The sequence below is a fragment of the Fukomys damarensis genome, unplaced genomic scaffold, assembly GCF_012274545.1.
Source record: "Fukomys damarensis isolate Sample0158 unplaced genomic scaffold, DMR_v1.0_HiC HiC_scaffold_16, whole genome shotgun sequence".
In the NCBI taxonomy this organism is placed as follows: domain Eukaryota; kingdom Metazoa; phylum Chordata; class Mammalia; order Rodentia; family Bathyergidae; genus Fukomys; species Fukomys damarensis.
The window spans coordinates 1,067,661-1,088,559 of record NW_022900928.1 but is presented as its reverse complement, the minus strand read 5'-3'; the positions used below and the strand labels follow the sequence as shown (position 1 = coordinate 1,088,559).

At 52.0% G+C, this 20,899-nt stretch overlaps 1 protein-coding gene across 3 annotated transcripts in view; it reads left to right on the top strand.

Annotated features, from left to right (window-relative positions):
- The window catches only part of Mob2 (MOB kinase activator 2), a 32,238-nt gene extending 11,854 nt beyond the window's left edge, over positions 1-20,384 (top strand). The window contains exons 1-5 of one of the 3 annotated variants that reach the window (XM_010640398.3): positions 4,566-4,829; positions 11,942-12,102; positions 12,272-12,365; positions 18,738-18,862; positions 19,413-20,381. In XM_010640398.3, coding sequence (XP_010638700.1) covers positions 4,720-4,829; positions 11,942-12,102; positions 12,272-12,365; positions 18,738-18,862; positions 19,413-19,720 — 798 coding nt within the window. In that variant the 5' untranslated portion in view covers positions 4,566-4,719 and the 3' untranslated portion in view covers positions 19,721-20,381. Of the gene's footprint in view, positions 1-4,565; positions 4,830-10,825; positions 10,905-11,941; positions 12,103-12,271; positions 12,366-18,737; positions 18,863-19,412 lie in introns of those variants that run through there. The other 2 variants (XM_033764045.1, XM_033764044.1) reach the window with 2 other exon arrangements.
- The last annotated feature ends 515 nt before the right edge of the window (positions 20,385-20,899 follow it).

Sequence of the window (20,899 nt, the reverse complement as noted above, 5' to 3'; positions counted from 1 at the left end):
TTTTTTTTTTTTTTTTTTTTTTTTAATGTCCTGGGAAATTTAGCAGTTTTCTTGAAATTTTCAAGGCTAACTTGCAGTTAATTTATTCTTCATTGTTGTCCATTTTAATTTCATTGATTTCATTTTCTCTCTTTTTATTCAGCCTACATGTTTTAACTTCCTAAGGTGGATGCATAGAACCTTGATTTTTGTTTTCTCTTCAAATATAAACATTTATAGTTAGAAATTTCTAATTTCTGCTTTAGTTGCTATCTATAAATTTCAGTGAGTGTTTTTATTTAGTCTTTTCTTCAGCGTTATTTAATATGCTATTAATCCTATCAAAATTTCATTTCAGATATTTTTCTTTTTTAGTTCTAGAAATTTCTTTTTTGGAATTTCTGTATTTATTTTGAGATCCCTTATCTTTTTCTCATAGTATCCATACTGTCCTCCGGATCTTTAAATGTATCTATGTTCATTACTTTTGAAGTTTTTTTTGCTTCTAGCATTTTATTTTATTTAGGATTTAATTTCTCTATTATAATTTTTTGAATGATCATATAGCAAAGTGAACTTTTTTGAGAAGGAGCTTACTTTTCTGTAGCCACCACCACAGTCCAGATAATAAGCATGTGCAGTCACCTCTCCCCTCCCCACTCACAGATCTATCCCTGTCACCAAGCTCTGTGCTTCCAGGAGTATAATGTAAGTGCAGTCCCAGCTTTCTGGCTTTTTGGGCTGCCTTCTCTCACTCAGTGTAATGTCTTCACGAGCCGTCCAAGTTGTTGTGTCAGTACTTGTTTGCTTCTGCTGCATATACTAGGACACTGTGCTCACTGTCACGAATCTGCGCTTTCACCTATTGAAGGGCCCACAGGTTGTCTTCAGTGCAGGCATCATATTGGAGCCACTCTGTACACTGGCACCCAGGCTTTGTGTGGACACGTTGGTTTTATTTCTCTGGGTGGAGTGCCCGGAGACACATGGCCAAGTCTATGGAACTGTGAGCCTAGCCTTCCAGGGTGCCACCACGTGTTTGCTGGATTGGCTATGCCATTTGCACTCCTTCCAGCACTGAGGAGAGGTCCACCTGTCCAGGGCCTTGTCAGCACTTGGTGAGGCATCTAATGTAGTCATTCTGCCAGATGCAGCGATGGTCAGGACAGTGAACATGTCCCCCAAACACTCTGTGTTGAAATTTTATCCCCACTGTGAGGTGTTAAGAGGATAAAAGCTTAATCTGGCTCTAGTATTCCTAAGTGGGGCACTTGGGAAGTGATTAGGATTAAAGTCGTCGAGGTGGAGCCCATGGTTGAGTCCTAGTGGCTAAAGGAGAAGGGGGAGAAGCCAGACAGATGTGCTCAAGTCACTGTGACACCCTGCATGCCTGACACTGCCAGGGAGAAGGCGGGTCACCAGAGCAGACCCTCACACCTCCAGAAGTGTGAGCCAAGGAAACAGTCATGACATCCATTGGCCCGGTACAGATACATGGTGGTCTCGAGGGCAGCTTCGACACCCTCTATGTGCTGCCTCTGGGCCTGGTGCTCTGTCCACATGCCCACACCACCAGCTCATATCACATGCACCTTCATGTGGCTTCCCATCCTGTCCCTACCCAGAGCCTTCCAGTCATGGTGCCTCTCCTGGCCTCCAGTAGGCCAAATACTCTGACCACAGTCATTCCTTCACCTTGCCTTGCTGGCCGCCCCCACTGGTTTCCCCTTGGTGTTGCTGCCCCAAGGCACTTTTTTTCAACCACCCTTTCAGGATCCCTGTTTCAGTGTTGCTTATGGCAGTGTGACAGTGTGATTTGTATATTTGTGTGTTCTTTTTATTTTGTTTCGTTTTTTTCTTGTACTGGGGTTTGAACCCAGGGTCTCTCACAAGCTAGGCAGATACTACAATACTTAGGTAGACCCTTTTTAAAAAGGATTTCTTTTCTTGTTCTTTCTTTGTATCTCTATACCTATTTGGATTGGTTTTTGACTCCTGGCTACAGGTTGTACTTTTCTGCCTCTTAGTTGAGTTTCTGCCATAAGTTGAGTTTCATATGCTACACATTGCAGAGGCACTGCCATGGGATCCTCCCTGGAAGTGTGCCTGCGTGGGTCTGTGGGATTCTCTTGGGACTTGTTTCTGAACTTTAGGGCCAGTCTAGAGGAGCCCCTGCTCTGGGCTGCTGTGGCTCCCCCCTCCTCTGTCTCCAGCCTGAGCGCTGTCCTTCCTGTCCCTGACCACATCCCTCTGGGGTCTCCCCTCAGTGCATGCTCCCTGGAGTTGTTCTCCACCAGCCTCGTGTCAGCTCTCCCTGCACACCCTCAGCTGTTCACAGATTTGGCTGCAGCCCTTCTCTGTAGCTACATCCTGTGAATCCTCCCACCCTGCAAATTCCAGCAGCCCAACAGCACCAGGCATGGAGCCTTCTGCCTGTCCCAAGCTGCACTGCCTCATGTGTTTTCCCGATGTTGCTACTGGCAGTGGTAGAGGTCAGGGCCAGTGTCCATCATTCTGTTGTGGTAGAAGTGGTCTGCTCATTCTTTTTTCTTTAGAAAATCCTTTCTCTTTCCATTTTCCACTTTTCTAAGTATTGGTTTTGTGTTCTTTCTAAAGTTTAGACTTCATTTCCTGGTTTGCCTTCTCATTTATGATTCTTATTTTGAGTTAACCTGTTTTTTTTGTTTGTTTGTTTGGTTGGTTTTGTTTTTGGTGCCAGAAGTTGAACTCGGGTCCTTGTGCTTGCAAGGCAGGCAGAGTTTAACCTCTTTGAAGTCACTGTTTCTGTGATTTCCTATTTCTAATGTATTTAGGTTGCAGTTTCTGTCTGTTTTGTGCATGTTTCCAGGGTGTTTTAATCATCACAGGGTATCACTGTCCAATGTGTTCTCTTTTATGTTCATTGGACTCCATCTGGACACTGTTCTGTGCACTGTTAAGCAGCCAAGCTCCCCTGCACCTGTGTGAGGAGGCACAGCAAGTACCTGCTTTCTTGGTACCCCTGGAAAGGGTTCCTTCCTAGAGGGATCTGCACACAGACGAGGGCAGAGGTTAAATATATAGCTGTGCATGCACACATAGCTCTGAGCTATGCAGCTGAGAAGGGCTGGGAGCAAGTGTATCCTCGGTGCTCAGATCCCTGTTTTTAATATTCTCTAGTAGGGAATCAGGACTCCTCGAAAAAGTGGCTGATTCCTTGGCTAGTGCAGGAAGTACTCCAAAAGAATCTCAGGCTTCCTGTGGTACTGGACAGTGTGGAAGTGCCCAGAAGTAGCCATGCTGCTGTGGGGCACGCCAGGCACCAGGGTTGGCCAGTTGAATTAGGAGAGTAAAGTACTATTGCTTTTAAACTCAAGGTGTAACATAAATACTTGCGATTCCACACTGTTTTAGTAAGAGAGTCAGTCAGTTTAATGGAAGAGAATTCCAAGTAAGTCATGTAGATGCTGCACCCTTGAGCTGGTGAGGAAGAACTCTCCACCCCTTGCACATGGCTGTGCATAGCATGACTTCCCTCCCAAGAACGAAGGAGTCACTGCACTTCGGAAGCCTTGACATGCCGCTCAGCCAGGAGTTTGGGCACATCACCAGGATGAGGCTCCTTGATGGGAGATGATGTAGAGGTGCTTTGCCTCTGGTCTTCCTCCCAGACCAGCTGACCCTAAGAAAAACACCAGTCAGATCCCAGCTCAGGGGCCCCAGAGTGTACCCTCAGAACTGCTAGGTATCTAATTGTGAAAGGTGAGAAACTGTCACAGCCAAGAGGAGCCCCAGGACTGCATGTCTCATGGGATCCTGGATGAGATCTAGGACAGAAAAAGGACAGGAGGGAAAACCAAGCCTTTCTTCCATGTGTACAGATAGAAGCCATACTGGAGCCCTTGTGCAGTGGACGCATCTGGGAACGTTTGTGTGCTCCCTCCCTCTGCTTCTGCCCACCTACTGCAGAGGGACTCTGTGGCTTTGAGGGAAGGGTCAGCTGTCTGGACAGTGCCCCATGTAGGCCATGGTGGCTGCTTTTGCCAAGCCCTTGAACCACACTGCAGCTGCTGTAAGCCGAAACTCATAAAAAGTGGGAGTGTCCCTCTCCAGGTGTTTGATTTTTCAGGGTTTGGTGATCAGCAGTGTACAGAGCTGCCATTAGGCAGGCCTTGGCCACACGGCTTCTCGAGCACCCATGAGGAAGTATTTCCAATGTTTCCATTAGGCACTGGCCCTTGGTGGCAGTGGTTCCAGCTGGCACCAGCTGTTGGAGTATGTGCCCGGGGCTGGCACAGTACCCTCCCAGTGCCCCAGAATCCAGTCACGCCTTTGTGCAGACCCACCTGGAGAGAGAGGAGCTTGTGTCCACTCTGTCTGGCCTGGCTTGAGGGTGCTTGCAGGATGTCCTGTCCTGCCTACTGGATTCCTGGGGTGAGCTGGGGCCAGCTGCCAAAAGTCCCCTCAAGGTGTAACCTGGGGCCTCTCTGACAGGCCCTTCCCAGGTCCCTCCTCCTGACCCTGCTCAGCCCAGCTCCGCCCAGCCAGCTCTGCACAGTTTTGAAAAGGCAATTCAGCCACTCCTGAGTCTAGCCAGCTCGAGCGTCCCTGTTCTGTGGAGGGAGCAGCTGTTTTTCTCTGCAGCTGTCCTCATTGGCCCAGATTGAGGGCGGAGGGCACTTCCGAGGGAGGGAGCCAGGGACAGAGCCTAGCAGCCAGCCTGGCCTGGCCCCTGCTCACCAGCCAGCAGTCTCTCCCATCATGCTCGGTGATCACTGTGGCCTCCCGGCAGACAGAGCTCTGCTCGGCCAGCCCCCCAAAACTGGATTTTGCTGCAAAATGGTGCTTCAGGCAGTCAGCAAAGTACTCAGGTAACAGCCTGCCCCAGGAGGGCAGTCAGGATGAGCTGTGGCCTTGAAGGCAGCACTGATCAGCCATGGGCAGGTGGGCAGGTGGGAAGGTGGGCGGGCCATTTCTGGGCTAGATGGCTGATATAACCTGAGGCCAACCTCGAAACTCCAGTGAGTCTGTGTACTGCCCAGGAGAAGCCAGAGCTGGTCTGAAACTTTGTTTGCCCAGTGAGGTTCTCCTTGGCCACCTGTACCTCCAGCTGCTATGGGAGAGACCCTCACCCTGAACCCCAGGAGGGAGGCGGCCTGGTGCCCCACCAGTGGCTAGAGCGATCTTTCTGGCCTCACTGTGTCTCACCAGCTTAGGGTCCTGCCTGGTCCTCAGGGGCCCTTCACCACCAGCAGGCAGGGGCTTTGACTCTCAGAGGCAGGGGTGGAGCTGTCCTCACGTGTCCTTGTCCAGAGGCAATGTGGGGTGCCCCCAGATACCTGGTGCCAGACTGGCTGCTGTGGGGGTGTTTGCCAAAAATACTGTTCCTAATGGTTCTCTGGCTTCTTATTTTTCTAATCTGCATGGTGTCCCCAGCCTCGTATGCATATACATGCATGTTAGTATATGTTACCTAGTATGTGAGTGGGTATGGTGTGTGTACATGGTATTAGGGTACGAATGTGCTGGTGTGTCTGGTTGCATGTGTGTGTTAGTATGCTGGAGTGTGAGTGGCATGTACAGGTGGGTGCATGAGTTCTGGACAGGCCTTGGGTTTCTGGAGCCTGGAGCTGTGCTTCAGCCAGGAGGGAAGGAGTCCTGGCAGGGCACTCAGAATGTGTTCTGGGAATCAGCCCTTCTCCTCCTTGCCAGAGTCTGCCTGTCATCTCACAGTCAGAGTATTTGCACTTGCTTTTGCGAGGCTCCTTTTATTGCAGCCCCCAGAGCAAGGTTCTTGGTGAGGCTGTTAGTGATTCCCCTTGGGACTTGGCCAGGGAGTCCCTGGGCTCACTGCCCACAGTATAGTCTCTTGTGCCTGTGATAGCATGGGCTTCACAGAAGGTCTCCGTGGAAGCCAAAGAGCCAGCCTGCCTGGTTCTGGTTCAGAGGAGTGAAACTTTGGTGTTTTTTTTTTTTTTTTTTTGGTCCAGGGGATTGAACTCAGGTCCTTGCGCTTGCAAGGCCGGCCACCAAACCGCTGAGCTAAGTCCCCAGCCCTAGAAGGGGGAAACTTTGGGGTTTTTTTTTTTTTTTGGTCCAGGGGATTGAACTCAGGTCCTTGCGCTTGCAAGGCCGGCCACCAAACCGCTGAGCTAAGTCCCCAGCCCTAGAAGGGGGAAACTTTGGGGTTTTTTTTTTTTTTTGGTCCAGGGGATTGAACTCAGGTCCTTGCGCTTGCAAGGCCGGCCACCAAACCGCTGAGCTAAGTCCCCAGCCCTAGAAGGGGGAAACTTTGGGGTTTTTTTTTTTTTTTGGTCCAGGGGATTGAACTCAGGTCCTTGCGCTTGCAAGGCCGGCCACCAAACCGCTGAGCTAAGTCCCCAGCCCTAGAAGGGGGAAACTTTGGGGTTTTTTTTTTTTTTTTTTTGGTCCAGGGGATTGAACTCAGGTCCTTGCGCTTGCAAGGCAGGCCACCAAACCGCTGAGCTAAGTCCCCAGCCCTAGAAGTGTGAAACTTTGGGAAAGTACAGGTGGGCAGGTGGTGTCTTTCGCTCTTAACTGTAGCAGTGCTGACATGGATGACGTATGGGCATGTCCACATGCCGTGTGCACATGTATGGTGGGTGACCTGCAGGCATTGCCTGGCTGTGCGGCTGCAGGCACTGTCTGCCTAGAGAGGCTGCTCCACTAGGGGAAAGAGGTGTCCCTGGACAGGGCCTCGCAGATGGGCTTACAGAGGAGCAGCTGGAGAGGTAGGGCTGTGGCCCTCAGGGCTGCAGTGGCACCTGATTGCATGGGCCTTTGGCTCTGAGCTGTTGTCTCTTTCTCTGCCACGTGGGCATTTTCCAAGCAAAGCGCATCTCCTAGTGTATTGGGAACACAAGAGGCTGGTGAAAGTATGCCTGGTCTGGAGGGCCACAGGATAAGGGAGCTCACATGTCCCTTCTGCTGTGTTTGAGCAGCTGAGCCTGTGCTGTGTAGGGGTGCTAAGGGATGGGATGGGAGACACAGGATGCCATCCAGGTGTGGTCTGCCAGTGTTAAAAGCACAGCTGAGGCTGAATGGAGACACAGGCCTCAGTTGCATCTGTTGGGCTGAGGATGGGAGGTGGCCTCCCTGCTTGTCCAGTCTGCTGTCCTTGTTGGGTAGTGGTTGATAGACAGGAGGGAGGCTGGGAGAGCTCAGCCAGGGAGCAGGGCCCAAGCTGCCCAGGTCCTGTCCTCAAAGGAGGCACTGCTGGGCCAGTGGTGGGTAAAAGGTCCTTCGAGCCTTGACTCAGGCTCAGAGGGCTGAGCAGCACCCACAGTCACCCTGGCCAAGAAACACGCAGGTCCCTTGTAAGAGGGCTCTGCCATGCTCCCCTCTTTGTTTCCCCCACATGCTGCTCAAACAGTGATTCCTCAGGCCTGGTCTTCAGGACTTGTGACTCTGAGTTCTTTATACCACCCCTTACCTCCACAGTTTTACCTGGACACTCTTTTCTTAAGGCACTGTGTTCTGCTACAGATCTTTACCATTCCCAGGCCTTCAGTCTCCTCAGGGCCCTGCTTCTGCCTCAGCACCCACACCACCCTGCTGGGGGTAGCTGCCTCTGCTCTGTGCCTAGGAACCCAAGGCCCCCTGCCTGACAACAGATATCATTAAGATTTGTTCTGTTTTTTAAATCTACAAGCTTTTGTTGCTCCTTGGCCATTAGGCATGTCAGGCAGGGCACCCCGCAGTAGCAAGGATTCACTTTGACCTGATGTGGGGGAGGCTGATGGACACAACCTCACAGGGTATGGCTGGCTGGAGTGGGGGTGTGACTTTTGATGGGTCTTAGAAGATTAAGTAGAGTTTGCTGTGTGGGTGGGTGCATCTGCTGTGGCAGTGAAGGTGTCAGGAGCTCGGGATGTGGGGTGCAGTCAGATGGGTGTGTTGGAGTCAGGATAAAGGCAGTTCTGGTGCACCTGGTCCTCACTCGGAAAGTGCCTGCCCTGTGGAGCCCAAGTTTAGTCCAAGTGTCAAGCAGGGGCTTGTTTTGGGGGCTCCCATCCCAAGAGGTCACAGCAGCCAAATCCCATCTCTTGAGCTATGTGGAAAGCATGAAGAGGAGGCCCATGGGGCCACTACCTGCAGGGCAGCCAGGCCACTGAGACCACAGCCTGGGCATGCCTCTGGGGCTAGGCTGAAAAATACCTGTTTCAGAACCAGGATCTCAAGGGTGGCCATAAGGACAGAAGCCCTGAGCAGGTGGATTGGGGCTGGCTTAGTGGAGCTGGTGTCCCAGCTGAGCCCCTCCCAGGAAGGAGGGAAGCAGGGTTTAAAATGTTTGCTATCTTGTCTCCATCGAGACTCCAGATCCTTCCTGAGGCAGAGGCTGGGCTTTATGTGTCCCCTTGGTCCTGCCCCTTGGGGCCCAGCAGGAGAAGGCCCTGGGACCATGGTCCATGGAATCTTGGTCTGGCAGGAAGGTTATCCTGGAGTGCAGGAACCTCAGGGACCCCAGGCTGGCCCTGGGTGATAAGATCAGCATGAACCTGGAGGAAGAACTCAGGGATCCTGGTGTGCACCTGCCTGTTTGTTCCAAAGCAGTAGTGCCCATAGGAGGAGGCACGATGCTAGTGCCCAGCCCAGGACCATGTGCCCTGTCACAGAGTGAGCCAGGTTCCTAGGCACTGCCTGACTGGTGGTGGATCTGGCAACCAGAGGTGGAGAGTAGCCTCAGTCTGGAAAAGTTCCCCACTTACTGGTGTATGACAGGGCTCTTTTCACAGGGCAACCTCTAAGGCAGGCCCTGAAATCAGGACTCAAGGACCAAGGTGATGCCTTGTTCTCAGAGATGGCTTTGCCCATTGCTCACATAGCATGAGGTGGGTCATGCCACCTGGACTGGCAGCCTGGCACCCACTATAATCTGCCCTGTTGTGCAGTATGGTCCCTCCAGAGGGAGGCTGAGCTCAGCATGTGTGGCTGTCCAGGTGGGGCTGGGCCCACGGCAGGGGAGATCAGCTTGGTGGTGATGAGGGCCAGGGCTCCGGGTGGCACCTGCCCTGTGGATGTGGGCAGGTCCTGCAGTGCTCAGTGAGGCTGGTTCCATGTGCCTGGTGTTGGATTACAGGCTGGCCTGGGCTTCCTGACAGAATGGTGCTTAAACTCTGTACATACTATGATCTCATATTGGATATCAGAGAAGTGCTGGGAACAGGGAGTAGACATGTCCCAAGGATATCTGTAGCACTCCTTCTGGAGACCTTGCTGTGCCAGGCCACTGCCATGGGACCCAGGAGCTCCTGCTGGGAGCCTTGGTATCCATGTATCCATGCCTGTGCTCCAGCCCCGGAGGAGCTCAGGTATCTTCTCCTGGAGTTTGCTGTGTATTGGGTGCTCTGGGACTGGGCTGGGCCCTGCCCTGCCCTGTCCCCTTCCTGGCTCTGGCCACTCTTGGCCCTGCAGCAGAGGCCAAGCATATGGCCTTTTAAGGCCAGGATCTACCGTGAGAAGCTGAAAGAGAAACATTTCCCTGGCATTGAGGGAGCATTTTTCTTTCCTCTTTCTCTTAAATAAACTATCAGCAACCTTTCAAAACAGAGAGGAAAAAATAGGATTGGTCAGAGTTACAAAGACCTTTCTTCACCACCACCCCACCATCCATGTGGCTGTTGAAAGACAGGGGTGCAGCCAGACTAGGCTGCCTCCTGGTGCCATGAAGCTTGGCTGCCCTCAATGTCCTGTGTTCTTGGGCCAGCAGGGAAGGCACCAGCTTGTGCATTCTCACTGGCTGGCCACCTCAAAAAAAGCCAGGGCGAGGTTTGTGCCTCCTCATTCTTAGGAGCACCCACTGCCTCAAGAGGAGGTTCTAGAGACTGAGCCCAGGGCCACCTCCTGCCAGCCCCCACCTTGGCTGTGGTGGTCCAGCCTCTAGCACCTTTCTTCCTACAGGTGTCCCCTGTGCCGCCAGGCGGCGCTCTTGGAAAGGCTCCCTCCAGAGTGTCTCCCACCACGTTGGCATCTTCCCTCACTCCCTGACCCACCTTCCCAGTCACGGAGCCTTTGTCTCCTCAAGCAGGCAGCCACATGAGGACACGCTGGGCACTTGCCCAGGGCCTCTCTGTGCAGCACTGCCTCCGTGGGATTGTCTGACAAAGGTGTCTTGTGCCTGTCAGTAAGTCTGTGTACCAGTGCTGTCTTATACCTGGTTTTGTACAAGTCATGGTGTTTACCACTAAGGAATTCAGGTGTTCAGATGGGAACAAGAGATTGAGCCATGCTGTGTGGAAAGCTCACTGCAGGTTGCAGCCAGGGCCTCCTTGCTGCCCCTGGGGTCCTCAGAGGCCACAAGGCTCCCCTGTCCCCCATCTTCGTGCTCCATTTGGGGTCCCTTGTGTTGTGCCCAGTGGACCCCACCTTGAGGAACTCCCTATGGAGGCTTCCAGTCAGGTCACCTCTTTACTCCTGGACGTGCATGTGGCTATGGGATGGAGCAGAGACGTTGTGAAAAGAGTCTCCAGGCTGGTGTGACACCTCCCAGACAGCTCAGGCCAGGCATCCGGCTGACAAGCGCTGCTGTGTTTCCCCTCCCAGGGGAGCAGCCCTTCTCATGGCCACTTAGAAGCTTATTTAGCAGATGAGCCACAAGCGTGGGGGCTCAATACTGCCCCAGCGCTGGGGGACAGCTGGCCTGGAAGAAGTGACCACATGCAGACATGCAGAGCTACAGCATGTTCTGTTCGGTGGCCTTAGTACCTGATGGCTACTCTGTTCAGCTGAAAACAAGACGTAATACTTTTTTTTTTTTTAGCAGTACTGAAAATTGAACCCAGGACCTTCACAATGAGCTACATGCCAGCCCATTTAAAATTTTTATTGTCTTTTTAAGATTTGAGACAAAGTCTTGCTCAATTGTCTGGACTACATTCAGATTTACAGTCCTCCTGCCTGAGCCTCCCAGAGTGGTAGAATTGCAGGTATGTGCCACCAGTCCTGGCAGTGAAACTAAAACATTTTAAAAATATATATTTATTCATTTAAGAATAGCCATACTACGGCATTGTGTGAAAATACAGCAATACAATTTGTTGGAAAAGAACTGTTTTTCAAACGAGCAGAGCTTAAGGAGAAGCCTGTGGGTCCTATTCCCTCAGAAGCTGGGTTCTCATGCCACCCTGCCTCACGATGTACCTGGTGGAGAGCACAGGGTGCTGCATAGGGCCTTGGTCTCTGGGAGGTGTATAGCTGCCTTGTCTGGGACTCACACAGGGTGTGGGTGGGGCCCCCCTGCCCTGCTGGCTGCTACTCAGTGGTTGTCTGTGAGCCCACAGAGCTGTCACGTGCATGGTCTCCCTGGAGGTGTGTGGGACAGCTCAGTAATGGGAGGACCTGACTGTCGCTGCACTTCCCAGGCCAGTCCTGGACTCCGGGGTACCCAGGTGGTGGTTTGGGGCTCCTGTCACACTGGGTGGGGCAGGCATCTTTCAGAGCCGGCATTTCTGTGGGGGTGAGCCTCCAATGTCCCTGGGCTGGTGCAGTGAGTGCAGGTGAGCCTGACCATTGTAGAAGGGGACATGCAGCCCACAGGATTCTGCTCAAGGCTCGAGAAAGCAGCTTTCTGAGGGAGGCTGACACTGTGGACTTCGGGATCATCAAGCTGGGCTGAGTGATGCCCACCCTGCCTCCAGCCTGGCCCTGTGTTGAGAGCAGGATAGTTGCAAGGTCAGGTCATACAAGTGCCAATGTAGCTACCACCTGCCTGCCTAGGTCCAAGTTCCAGCTGGCCAGAGGCCTAATACCTCTGAAGGCTGGTCCACAGCTTCCTGGCTGGAGCAGCCCCGCCCTGAGCAGCCTGCTAGGCTGTGGCAGAGGATGGATTCCCTCCAGGGGCTTGGGCAGCCACTGCTCACCTGCCCTGCCAAGAGTAACCCACAGCAGGGCCTTCTTGGAGGCCTCATGGGGCCTGAGTCTAGCCCAGCTCTTGGTGACCATGCAATCCCTTTTCTCTTGGCAGGAAGTCTAAAGCAAAGCCCAATGGCAAGAAGCCTGCTACAGAGGAGAAGAAGATGTACCTGGAGCCAGAGCATACTAAATCCAGGATCACCGACTTTGAGTTCAAGGAGCTGGTGGTGTTGCCCCGGGAGATCGACCTCAATGAGTGGCTGGCCAGTAACAGTGCGTGTGGGCTGATGGGGAGGACCCCAAGGCTGCGGGCAGTCGAGCCTCCCGCCCCCATCCCGAGGACCCCCAGCTTCTTCCCAGCAGCCCCCTTGTGGAGGGGGACAGGCTTAAGTGCCCAGCTGGAAGCAGGGTGTTTCAAACCTGGCCCTTTCCTCTCTTCCAGCAACAACATTTTTCCATCACATCAACCTGCAATATAGCACAATCTCAGAATTTTGCACAGGAGATACATGTCAGACAATGGCCGTGTGCAACACGTGAGTAGTGGCCTGGCCACACCCTCCTGGGAGGGATGGGGTCGTCTGTAGTAGGCCCTGCTGCCAAGCTCCAGGCTCACCAAGAGTCCTACAGAGCCTTGGGCTGGGCATTTCTCTGCACATCTGCCTGTCTGTCAGGTTGGTGGCCTGGCCTTCAGGCTCCCTCCTATGGCACAGGGGTGTCAGGATCTGGCAGGAGGTTGACAGGCAGGGATGTTTCTGAAAAGGATGCCCAGGTGTCGTTCCCTGAGACTGCAGGGCACCACAGGGAGTTGTGCTCCCCTGCACCAGCTTCTTTTCATACTTCTGTGTGCTGGGAGGAGCAGCGTGGCTGAGGCAAGCCACTCTGTAGGAGCTGGAGGTGCCTTCCTGGTGGCTGCCTTATAGGCCTGATGCTGGCAGCTCTCATTCATTTCTGCCATGGGCACCTCACCTGTGTTGTGGGTAGGAGAATGCAAATGGCGTGGCTTGCTACCAAGGCTGTGTTAGTTGTGGCACAAGCAGAAGGCTGTTTCTGCCGGAGCTTAGCCCGGTAGGATCCAGCCAAGTGTATTTTCTTGCACTGGGACCTATAGGCCAGGGCCTGATGCAGACACATGAACATACATGTGGATGCACCGTCCTGAAAGCCATCCTGTTTACAGATGTGGCCCTCTAGGCTCCTGATGTAGGAAGCAGAGGTCCCCAGGCAAAGCCAAACTGCTGTGGAGAACCCACAGGAAGGAGGTGCTCATATCACTCCAGTGGGTCACAGCCATGCTTAGTGATGTGGGGCAGGTGAGGCTGGCTGTCCACACCCTGTCCATTCAGGTCTGGCCTTTTCCTGGGAGGATAGGACGGTACTCTGTGGCCATGCTGGGAGTGGGCTTGGTGTGGTAGGACAGAGATGGGTTCTGATGGGAGGTGAAGCAGCACTTGAGAGTGTTCAGCCTGGCCAGAAGCAGTGTCGGTAGTGCCTGCCCAAGTGGCTGCCGCAGGCCTCTGTGCCACATACTCTCAGGTTTGGGTTTGTTTGGACAAAGCTTCCTGGCAAGAGCATAAGGTGTGGTGTGAGGCAAGCCTGCGTCCATGCAGACAGCCATCCCCAGTGTGTCCTGGAGAGCCAGGGCAGCACAAACTCCCATACACTTCTGTCTGCAGCCACTTTACATTGCTACTATATGTGGATTCATTTTCACGTAATCCTTCCTAGGAGTCATTTGAGACCAAAGGACAAAAACTCAAACTAGTTTGAAAGGAAAAGAGAGATTGGTCAGCGATCCACAGAGCCCCTTGCCATTGTCAAGGCCAGCAGGTCTGCCTGGTCAGAGGGTACTCGTCAGGCAGGGGACCATCTCCATCCTGCCAACACCCAGAGACAATCCAGAGAAGCCAGCCCTGGAATCCAAGGCGGCGAGAGAGGGCGGGACCAGGACAAGGGCAGAAGTCACTGCTGAGCACCTCCCACCTCTGCAGAGTTGTGTGACCGGAGCAGAGGAAAAGCGTTCAGCACCAGGGTGGAACTGGGGCCCACAGAGCTCCACCACATCACAAGGGCTGACAAAGCAGAGGTTGTCCTGCAGCCCACATCCCATGTCCTTGAGTGACTGTGCTCTTCTGGAATGAAGAAGTGACGAAGGGAAACTAAGTGCATCAGGGCCTCAGACCTCTGTAAGAGAGTTGTCCAGGAGTCCCCCGGTGAGCAGTGGCGTGAGAGAGAGCCACAGAAATAGCAGCAGCAGAGACTTCCTCTCAGCTTAGCTCTGCATCATCAGATAAGTGGGAGCAGAAGCCAGAGCTGGTCTGAGAGTTTCTCAGTTGTGCAAAGGGCAGTGTGAGGTACCATGGTGGAAGGAAAGAGGCTCAGTCTGCTCCTGGTTGGAGAGGCCACACACCAATGCGGAGTTGAGCTTGAAAGCCGAGTATGTGCTTTGTAGTCCTGTTGAGCAGCCTCTGAAACTGTAGAAAGACATACAAAACCTTAATAGGTAAATTAAAATGGAGTACTAGGAAAAATTTAAGTAGCTCAAGAGAAAGCTAGAAAGAGGAAATACAAGAAATGAAAAAGCAGAGGGAACAAACAAACAATGGTAACTCTAAAATCAAAACAGAATAAGTTACAGTAAATATGAGTGGTGTAGACACAATTACAGTACAGTGTTTATGAGAATGGATTCTTAGCAGAAGTTTTTTGTTCGGTCAACTATGTGGTATCTACAAGAAACTTATCTATTTAGGCTGCTGTAACAAAATGCCTTAGACAGGACTTCGAAGCCAGAGAAGTCTGTTTCTCATACTTGCAGAGGCTAGAAGCCCAGATCCAGGAGCAGCAGCTGTGCTGTCTGGTGAAAGCCAGACCTTCTGTGAGACGCGCTCTGGGCCTCAGTCACAGGCAGAGTCCACATCCCAGAGGCTCTGCTTCTGACGCCATCTCCTTGGGGTGTGATTCAGCCTCCACATCTGTGGACAGACCCTCAGACCCTAGCTAACATCACTGTAAACGCTGTATCCAGAGGTTCAAAGTAAAAGGATGGAAAAAGCCAAGCCAAGAAGACACCATTCAGAAGGAGGCTGAAGTGACTGTGTTCCTACCAGCCAAGATTTAGAACAAGAGGAGACTCGCTGGGCGGAGGGAGAGATCACGTGCTAGCAAAGGGCCAGCTTGCCGAGCAGAGTGAGGCACCTGTGCATTGCAGGAAGCACAGAGCTGTGCGTGGAGCGTGTAGACAGAGCTGAAGTCCCACCACAGACCACCGACATGCCACAAGCTCGGGTGGCACTTAAGGACATTGCACCTCAGCAGAAGAGTACACGTTCTTTTCACGTTCACAGGGAGTGTTCACCAGAATAGAAGAGCCCTTAACAGTTTTAAAGACTGAAGTTATACTAAGTAAGTTATCTGACCACATTGTAGTTTTGTCGTTAAAGTGGAATTCAGTAACAAAAAGGTAATGAGAATTTTTCTAAGCACTCGAGTCAACGCGGTCCTGAATAATTTGTTCTCAGAAAGTCTCAGGAGAGATTAGAAGCTATTTTAAACTAAGCAGAAATAAAATTACATTCAGAATCATGGTATGCAGCAAGGCTTAGAGGGAAATTTATAGGCCTGGATTCTTATTTTATAAACATCTTGAACTGATAATCTAAGGTTTGCATCTTCAATAAAAAAAATAAAAGTCAGGGCCAGGGATTTAGCTCAGTGGTTCTGCTTGCCTTCCAAGCACAAGGTCCCAAGTTCGATCCCTGGTACCCTCCCCCAAAAGGTAAAAATCAACCAAAATTGAGCAGAACAAAGGAAATAATAAGAGAAGAAGTCATTAAAAGTGATTTCTAAAAGCAGTAGGGAAGTCAGTAAAACCAGAATTTGCTTGTCCAAAGAATTTGATAAACCTCTAGCCAGATATAAAGATAAAAAGACTATGAAAATGATCAATATAAAGAATAAGGACATAACTATAAACTCAGCACATGTTAAAAGGATGATGAGAAAATATTTTTCTTTCTTTTTATTGAGGTTATTGGTACAATCTAGGTATACAATACAATTACATTCATCATTGGGATTCTGTACCTTTACATAATAGGTCTTGATTCTCATTTTTCCCCTTGTCCCTGCCCTCCCTTCACCCCCTCCTCCCCTCCCCATTTACAAACACTGTATTTCCATTTTTTCAGTTGAGAAAATATTTTTTAAAACACTCTATGCATGTAAATTATATAGCTTAATCCAGTGGACCAGTAGTTTGGAAAACATAAGATTTCAAGATTAGCAGTGCACTACGAGGAAAAAGGAGTAAAAGGCATCTACATTGGAAAAGAAGAAATAAAGCTGTCACCACTCATACAGAACATGACTGTAAAAGGATTCAAGGATTCAAACAATAAAGAAATAAAGCCAGGCCATGCTAGAAAAAGGTATATGTAGTTCTTTATACTACCAATGACAGTCGGAAACCTAAATTATTAAGGCAGTACCATTTATAATAGCTTTAAAAAGTAAGACACTTAGGCATAATCTTAATATTTACAGGAACTGTATCCCAGAAATTACAAAACTCCAAGGCTAGGAATCAGCAGTGACCTATGTAAATCAGAGGCGGAGGCGGTGGGGGTGGGGCCACAATGTTGTGGGTGGGAAAACTCAGCATACGAAAAGCATAAATCCTACTGCACATGGATCTGTTGTTTTAGTGCAATTCCCATTAAAATATCATCAGGGTTTTCTGGCTTTGGTCCAGCTAATTCTAATTTACATGGAAGGATACAGTAGCTGGGACAGCTGCAAGAATTTTTAATTTCTTAGAACTTATTAAGTGGTGGTTTCAAAAGTGGAGATTCCATCAAATAAACAATCCGGGTAAAATTACATATAAAAAATATTCAGGCAGAAGTAAAACAAAAGCAGCATGTCTACTACAGACTGTAGGATGTCAGGATTTTAGGCGATTCATATAATAGTATTCTGTGGCACTAAAATGTATTAATACAGTGAGAAATATTACCCATTGGAACAAAAGAATTTTGAAACAAGAATGAAAAGTTCTCACAGTTTTAAGGTTTAATGTAAAACCACAGTAATTAGAACAGGATATTGGCCAAAGGACAGACACAGATTGTAGGATTGGAGCAGGGTCCAGGAGGAAACTCATAGATGTGGCCTTCTGGTTTTTGACAAGAATGTCAAAGAGATTCAGCGGAGAAAGGATGATGTTTTCAGTAAATACGTGTGAAAACCTGTCAGAAGTTTGCAAGATAAAGGAGAATGTCGACTTAAACCTTACACCTTATACAGAAAACTTGAGTCTGTAACGTTTTAGATCTGCATGGCCTGGGACTAAGCAGAGTTCTGTGAAACTGGAAAACAATCAGCCGGACTTTATAAAGATTCAGAACTTGGTCCGAGAAGGACACTGTTAAGGAAAGGAACAATACATTGCCGAACGGGAGAACATCTTGCAGATCACATACTGCACAAGTACTGGTATCCAGAAACAGAAACCAGTGTAATCCAGAAGGTGGAAAGAGCTCTCAGTGGACTGAGGGATCTGGAATTCTCTGGAAAAAAACTCACATGCACTGACGGGATACAGATTACAAAACTCTCAGGGCACCTCTGGGATCCAGGTACATACAACAGATCTCACACACACCTACGGGAACCAGGCAGGACATGTAAGGAGCTCTTGGCTCACCTCTGGATCCCTGACCCCTGAGGAACTCCCCATGCACCTTTAGGAAGACATCCCAGTGTACAGTGGGCAAAGGATTTGGAGGCACCGCCCCCCAGTGGTCATAAGGAACAGAGCAGAAGATGCTCCATACCAGTAGCTGGGGGACAATTCATGCCCTGCTGAAGTTGTGCTATCTCTCTGGCAGCACGCCTGTGTGAACACCAGGGCCAGTGAGGACGGGCAGCCCTGGGATGTAAATGATGCCACTGCTCCAGACAGTGACTTGCAGATTACATCTTTTCTGTGACCCATAACCCCATCCTGGTATCCCACAAAAAAAGTTCGTGTGCACACACAAACCCACACAGGAGTGTGTAACAGCTGCCCCCTAGAGCAATGATGGCACTCAGCAATGAGTGGACAAATGGGCTGCTTCTCAGGGTACAAGGGGATGGACTCCTGATGCATCTCCATGGCATGGCCAGCTCCCAGAGGTGTGTGCTGTGGGAGAAGCCATGTCCTTTGCTGCCAGTCTTTTGTGGCAGGCTCTGAGACAGCTGGTGTGTTGTGGGGCAGCCTAGGCTCTTCTGTGTGCGCCGTGATTGTGATCAGGGCTGCAAGTCTGTGATCAGATGATCAAAGTCAGCTTGAGCTCTGCACCTTGTATGTCTTTGTCCCTGACCCTGGCCTCTGAGGGGCTGGCAGTACCAAGCATGGGTGTTTGAGGGTCGGGCATCGGGCATCGAGGCCAGAATGCAGATGCCAGCTGGGCCCCATGGGCTTCTGGTGGTGGCAGTGGATGCTCCTGAAGGTTCTTTGCCTTCTGACAAGTGCCAGGCTGCCTCCCATGCAGAGACAGGCAGCCACATGTTAGAAACACAGAGATAGGCACATGCTGTCTCCTTGGGGGACTGAGATGGGGGTGTTGAGTTCACAGCCAGCCCGGGCAATGTAGTCAAAAGAAAAAGTACAGTAGAACCCAAAGCTAAGCAAATGTGGAGGAGATGAAGGTGAACACCTTTGTTTCCTTTAATACTCCCAGCCCTGGGCTTGAGGCTGCCAAGTCTCTTTCAGTGGTGTCTGTGTCGGCACCTACACACCCCCACAGGAATGTGGTCAGCCACGGTCTCTGCTGCCCTGGCTGCAGGTCCTGCCATGTGCCGCTGCAAGCTCTGTGTTGTGCGAGGTGGGAGTGGGCACCGACTGGCCTCTGTCCCCACAGACAGTACTACTGGTACGATGAGCGGGGAAAGAAGGTTAAGTGCACGGCCCCTCAGTACGTCGACTTCGTCATGAGCTCTGTGCAGAAGCTGGTGACTGATGAAGACGTGTTCCCCACAAAATATGGTACGTTCCACGGCTGGCAGCTCGGCCTGCTCGGGTAGGCATCATCCTGGGGCTAGCAAGTGCTTTTCCTGCTGGGCTAGAGGGTGTCCGGAGTGTGGCATGAGGGGCAGCAACTGTGTGACCCCTGCTTAGTACATGGCACCTGGGCTGTGGAGTGGGGAGGGCATCTGGGACCAAGGCCCTGCATGACCTCCACCACCAGCTTTGCAGTGAGACTCCCCCCAGGGGCTCTCAGGCTGATATGTTCAGGCCTGCCAGGGCCTGGAGGTCCCAGAGCAGATCCTGAGCTGCCAGTTGGCCAGTGCCTGGCCAGCACAGGTGCCCGGGACTTGTCACCCCAACCCAGCCCACACAGAACCTGGGGCACCTGTCAGCACGCCTGCATGTGCAGGCAGCCAGCACGGCTCAGCAGGCATTGCCCCACTGGGCCAGACTGCAAGAGACTGCGCTTTGCGCTTCTGCTGGGCAGAGGCTGCAATGCTCAGCAGGGCTGGTTTGGGGAGCGGGGCCCCTCCACCTGTGACACGCCATCCCCCCACCACCCCACCAGGCAGAGAATTCCCCAGCTCCTTCGAGGCCCTGGTGAAGAAGATCTGCAAGTACCTATTTCACGTGCTGGGCCACATCTATTGGGCCCACTTCAAGGAGACACTGGCCCTGGAGCTGCACGGACATTTGAACACACTCTACGTCCACTTCATCCTCTTCACCAGGGAGTTCAACCTGCTCGACCCCAAAGAGACTGCCATCATGGACGACCTCACTGAGGTGCTGTGCAGCAGCCCTGGTGGGGGCTGTGGCGGGGACGGGGCCAGTGGCGGGGCCTCGGGGGCACAGAACCACGTGAAGGAGAGATGAGCCCAGGCTGGACGGGTGCACATGTGCAAAGAGACGACCGTGCATCTGCGTGTGCGCACACGTGCCAGGCACGACTGCGGTGAGGTCCGAGGGCTCGGGCCGCCCCGAGCGTGGGCTCCACGGGTGCGCTGGGGCTGCAGCGTGCTTCCTGGCTTCCCTGTTGGATGGATGAGTGCTGTTTGTAGCAACGAGCCTGGGATTCATTCATTCATTCAACAAACATTTATCAGACTGACATTTGTGTTTTCTTATGTGGGGTTTTCCTTTCTTGGGTCTTCTTTGTGGACCCTGCCCTCCCACGGGCCCTACCTGGGGGGGCTCTGTTGCTTCGGAAGATGCACTTCACAGGAGGTGGGCCTCTCTGAGGCTGGACCTGCACACCGCCGGGTTCTGCTCTGTTTTGGGGTGGGGCTTCAGGCCCTCCCCTGGCCTTGCCTGGGCCCTGGCTCTTTGTGGCTCTGAGTGGGGGTGCTGAAGTGCCCACCAGGACCCACACCTGCTGCTTGCTCTTGTCACCCCTTCCTGCTGCCTCCCCCAGCCCGGCGAGGGTACACAGATGCCGGGTGAGGCCAGGCCGAGGCTCTGTGTGGGGATGGAGCAGGCGGAGGCAGAGATCGCTTTAGTGCATCTGTTCAGTCGTAATAAACATAATTCTCTCAGGTCAGAGCCTTGTGTGTGTCCTCAGCCTAGCGGCTCCTCCCTGGTGGTAAGGGGTGGGAGCAAGATGTCACTGCCTGGTCCCTCGTGTGGGGCAGGAACCACAGCCATGACTTGGGCCCGGGCAGCAGTGTGCAGTAGATGGAGGGGAGCCCCAGGCTGAAGCCTAAGCCGGCCGAGTGGGCTGAGAAGACGGAAGTGGACCTGCGTGTGGGCACTGCTGCTGGCTGCAGTGACAGGATGGCTGCTCCGCAGCTGGGCCCCTTCCAGCTTGGCCTGTACAGCGCACCTGTGAGTGACAGGGTTTCTCTGCTGTCCTGCACCGCCTTCAGCTGGGGCCACTGCAGGCCAGAGCCCCTTCTGCTGTCACTGCCACCCATGGCCCTCAGTCCCCATCCTGCCAGCCTTCTCTTTGGACCTCCACAGCAGCCTCTTGCTCCATCTGTTCCTGAGCTTCCCTATCTGTTGGCCCCGAGGCTCCCCAGAAAGCCCTGGCACCTCAGGTGCCATCTGCCTGAATCT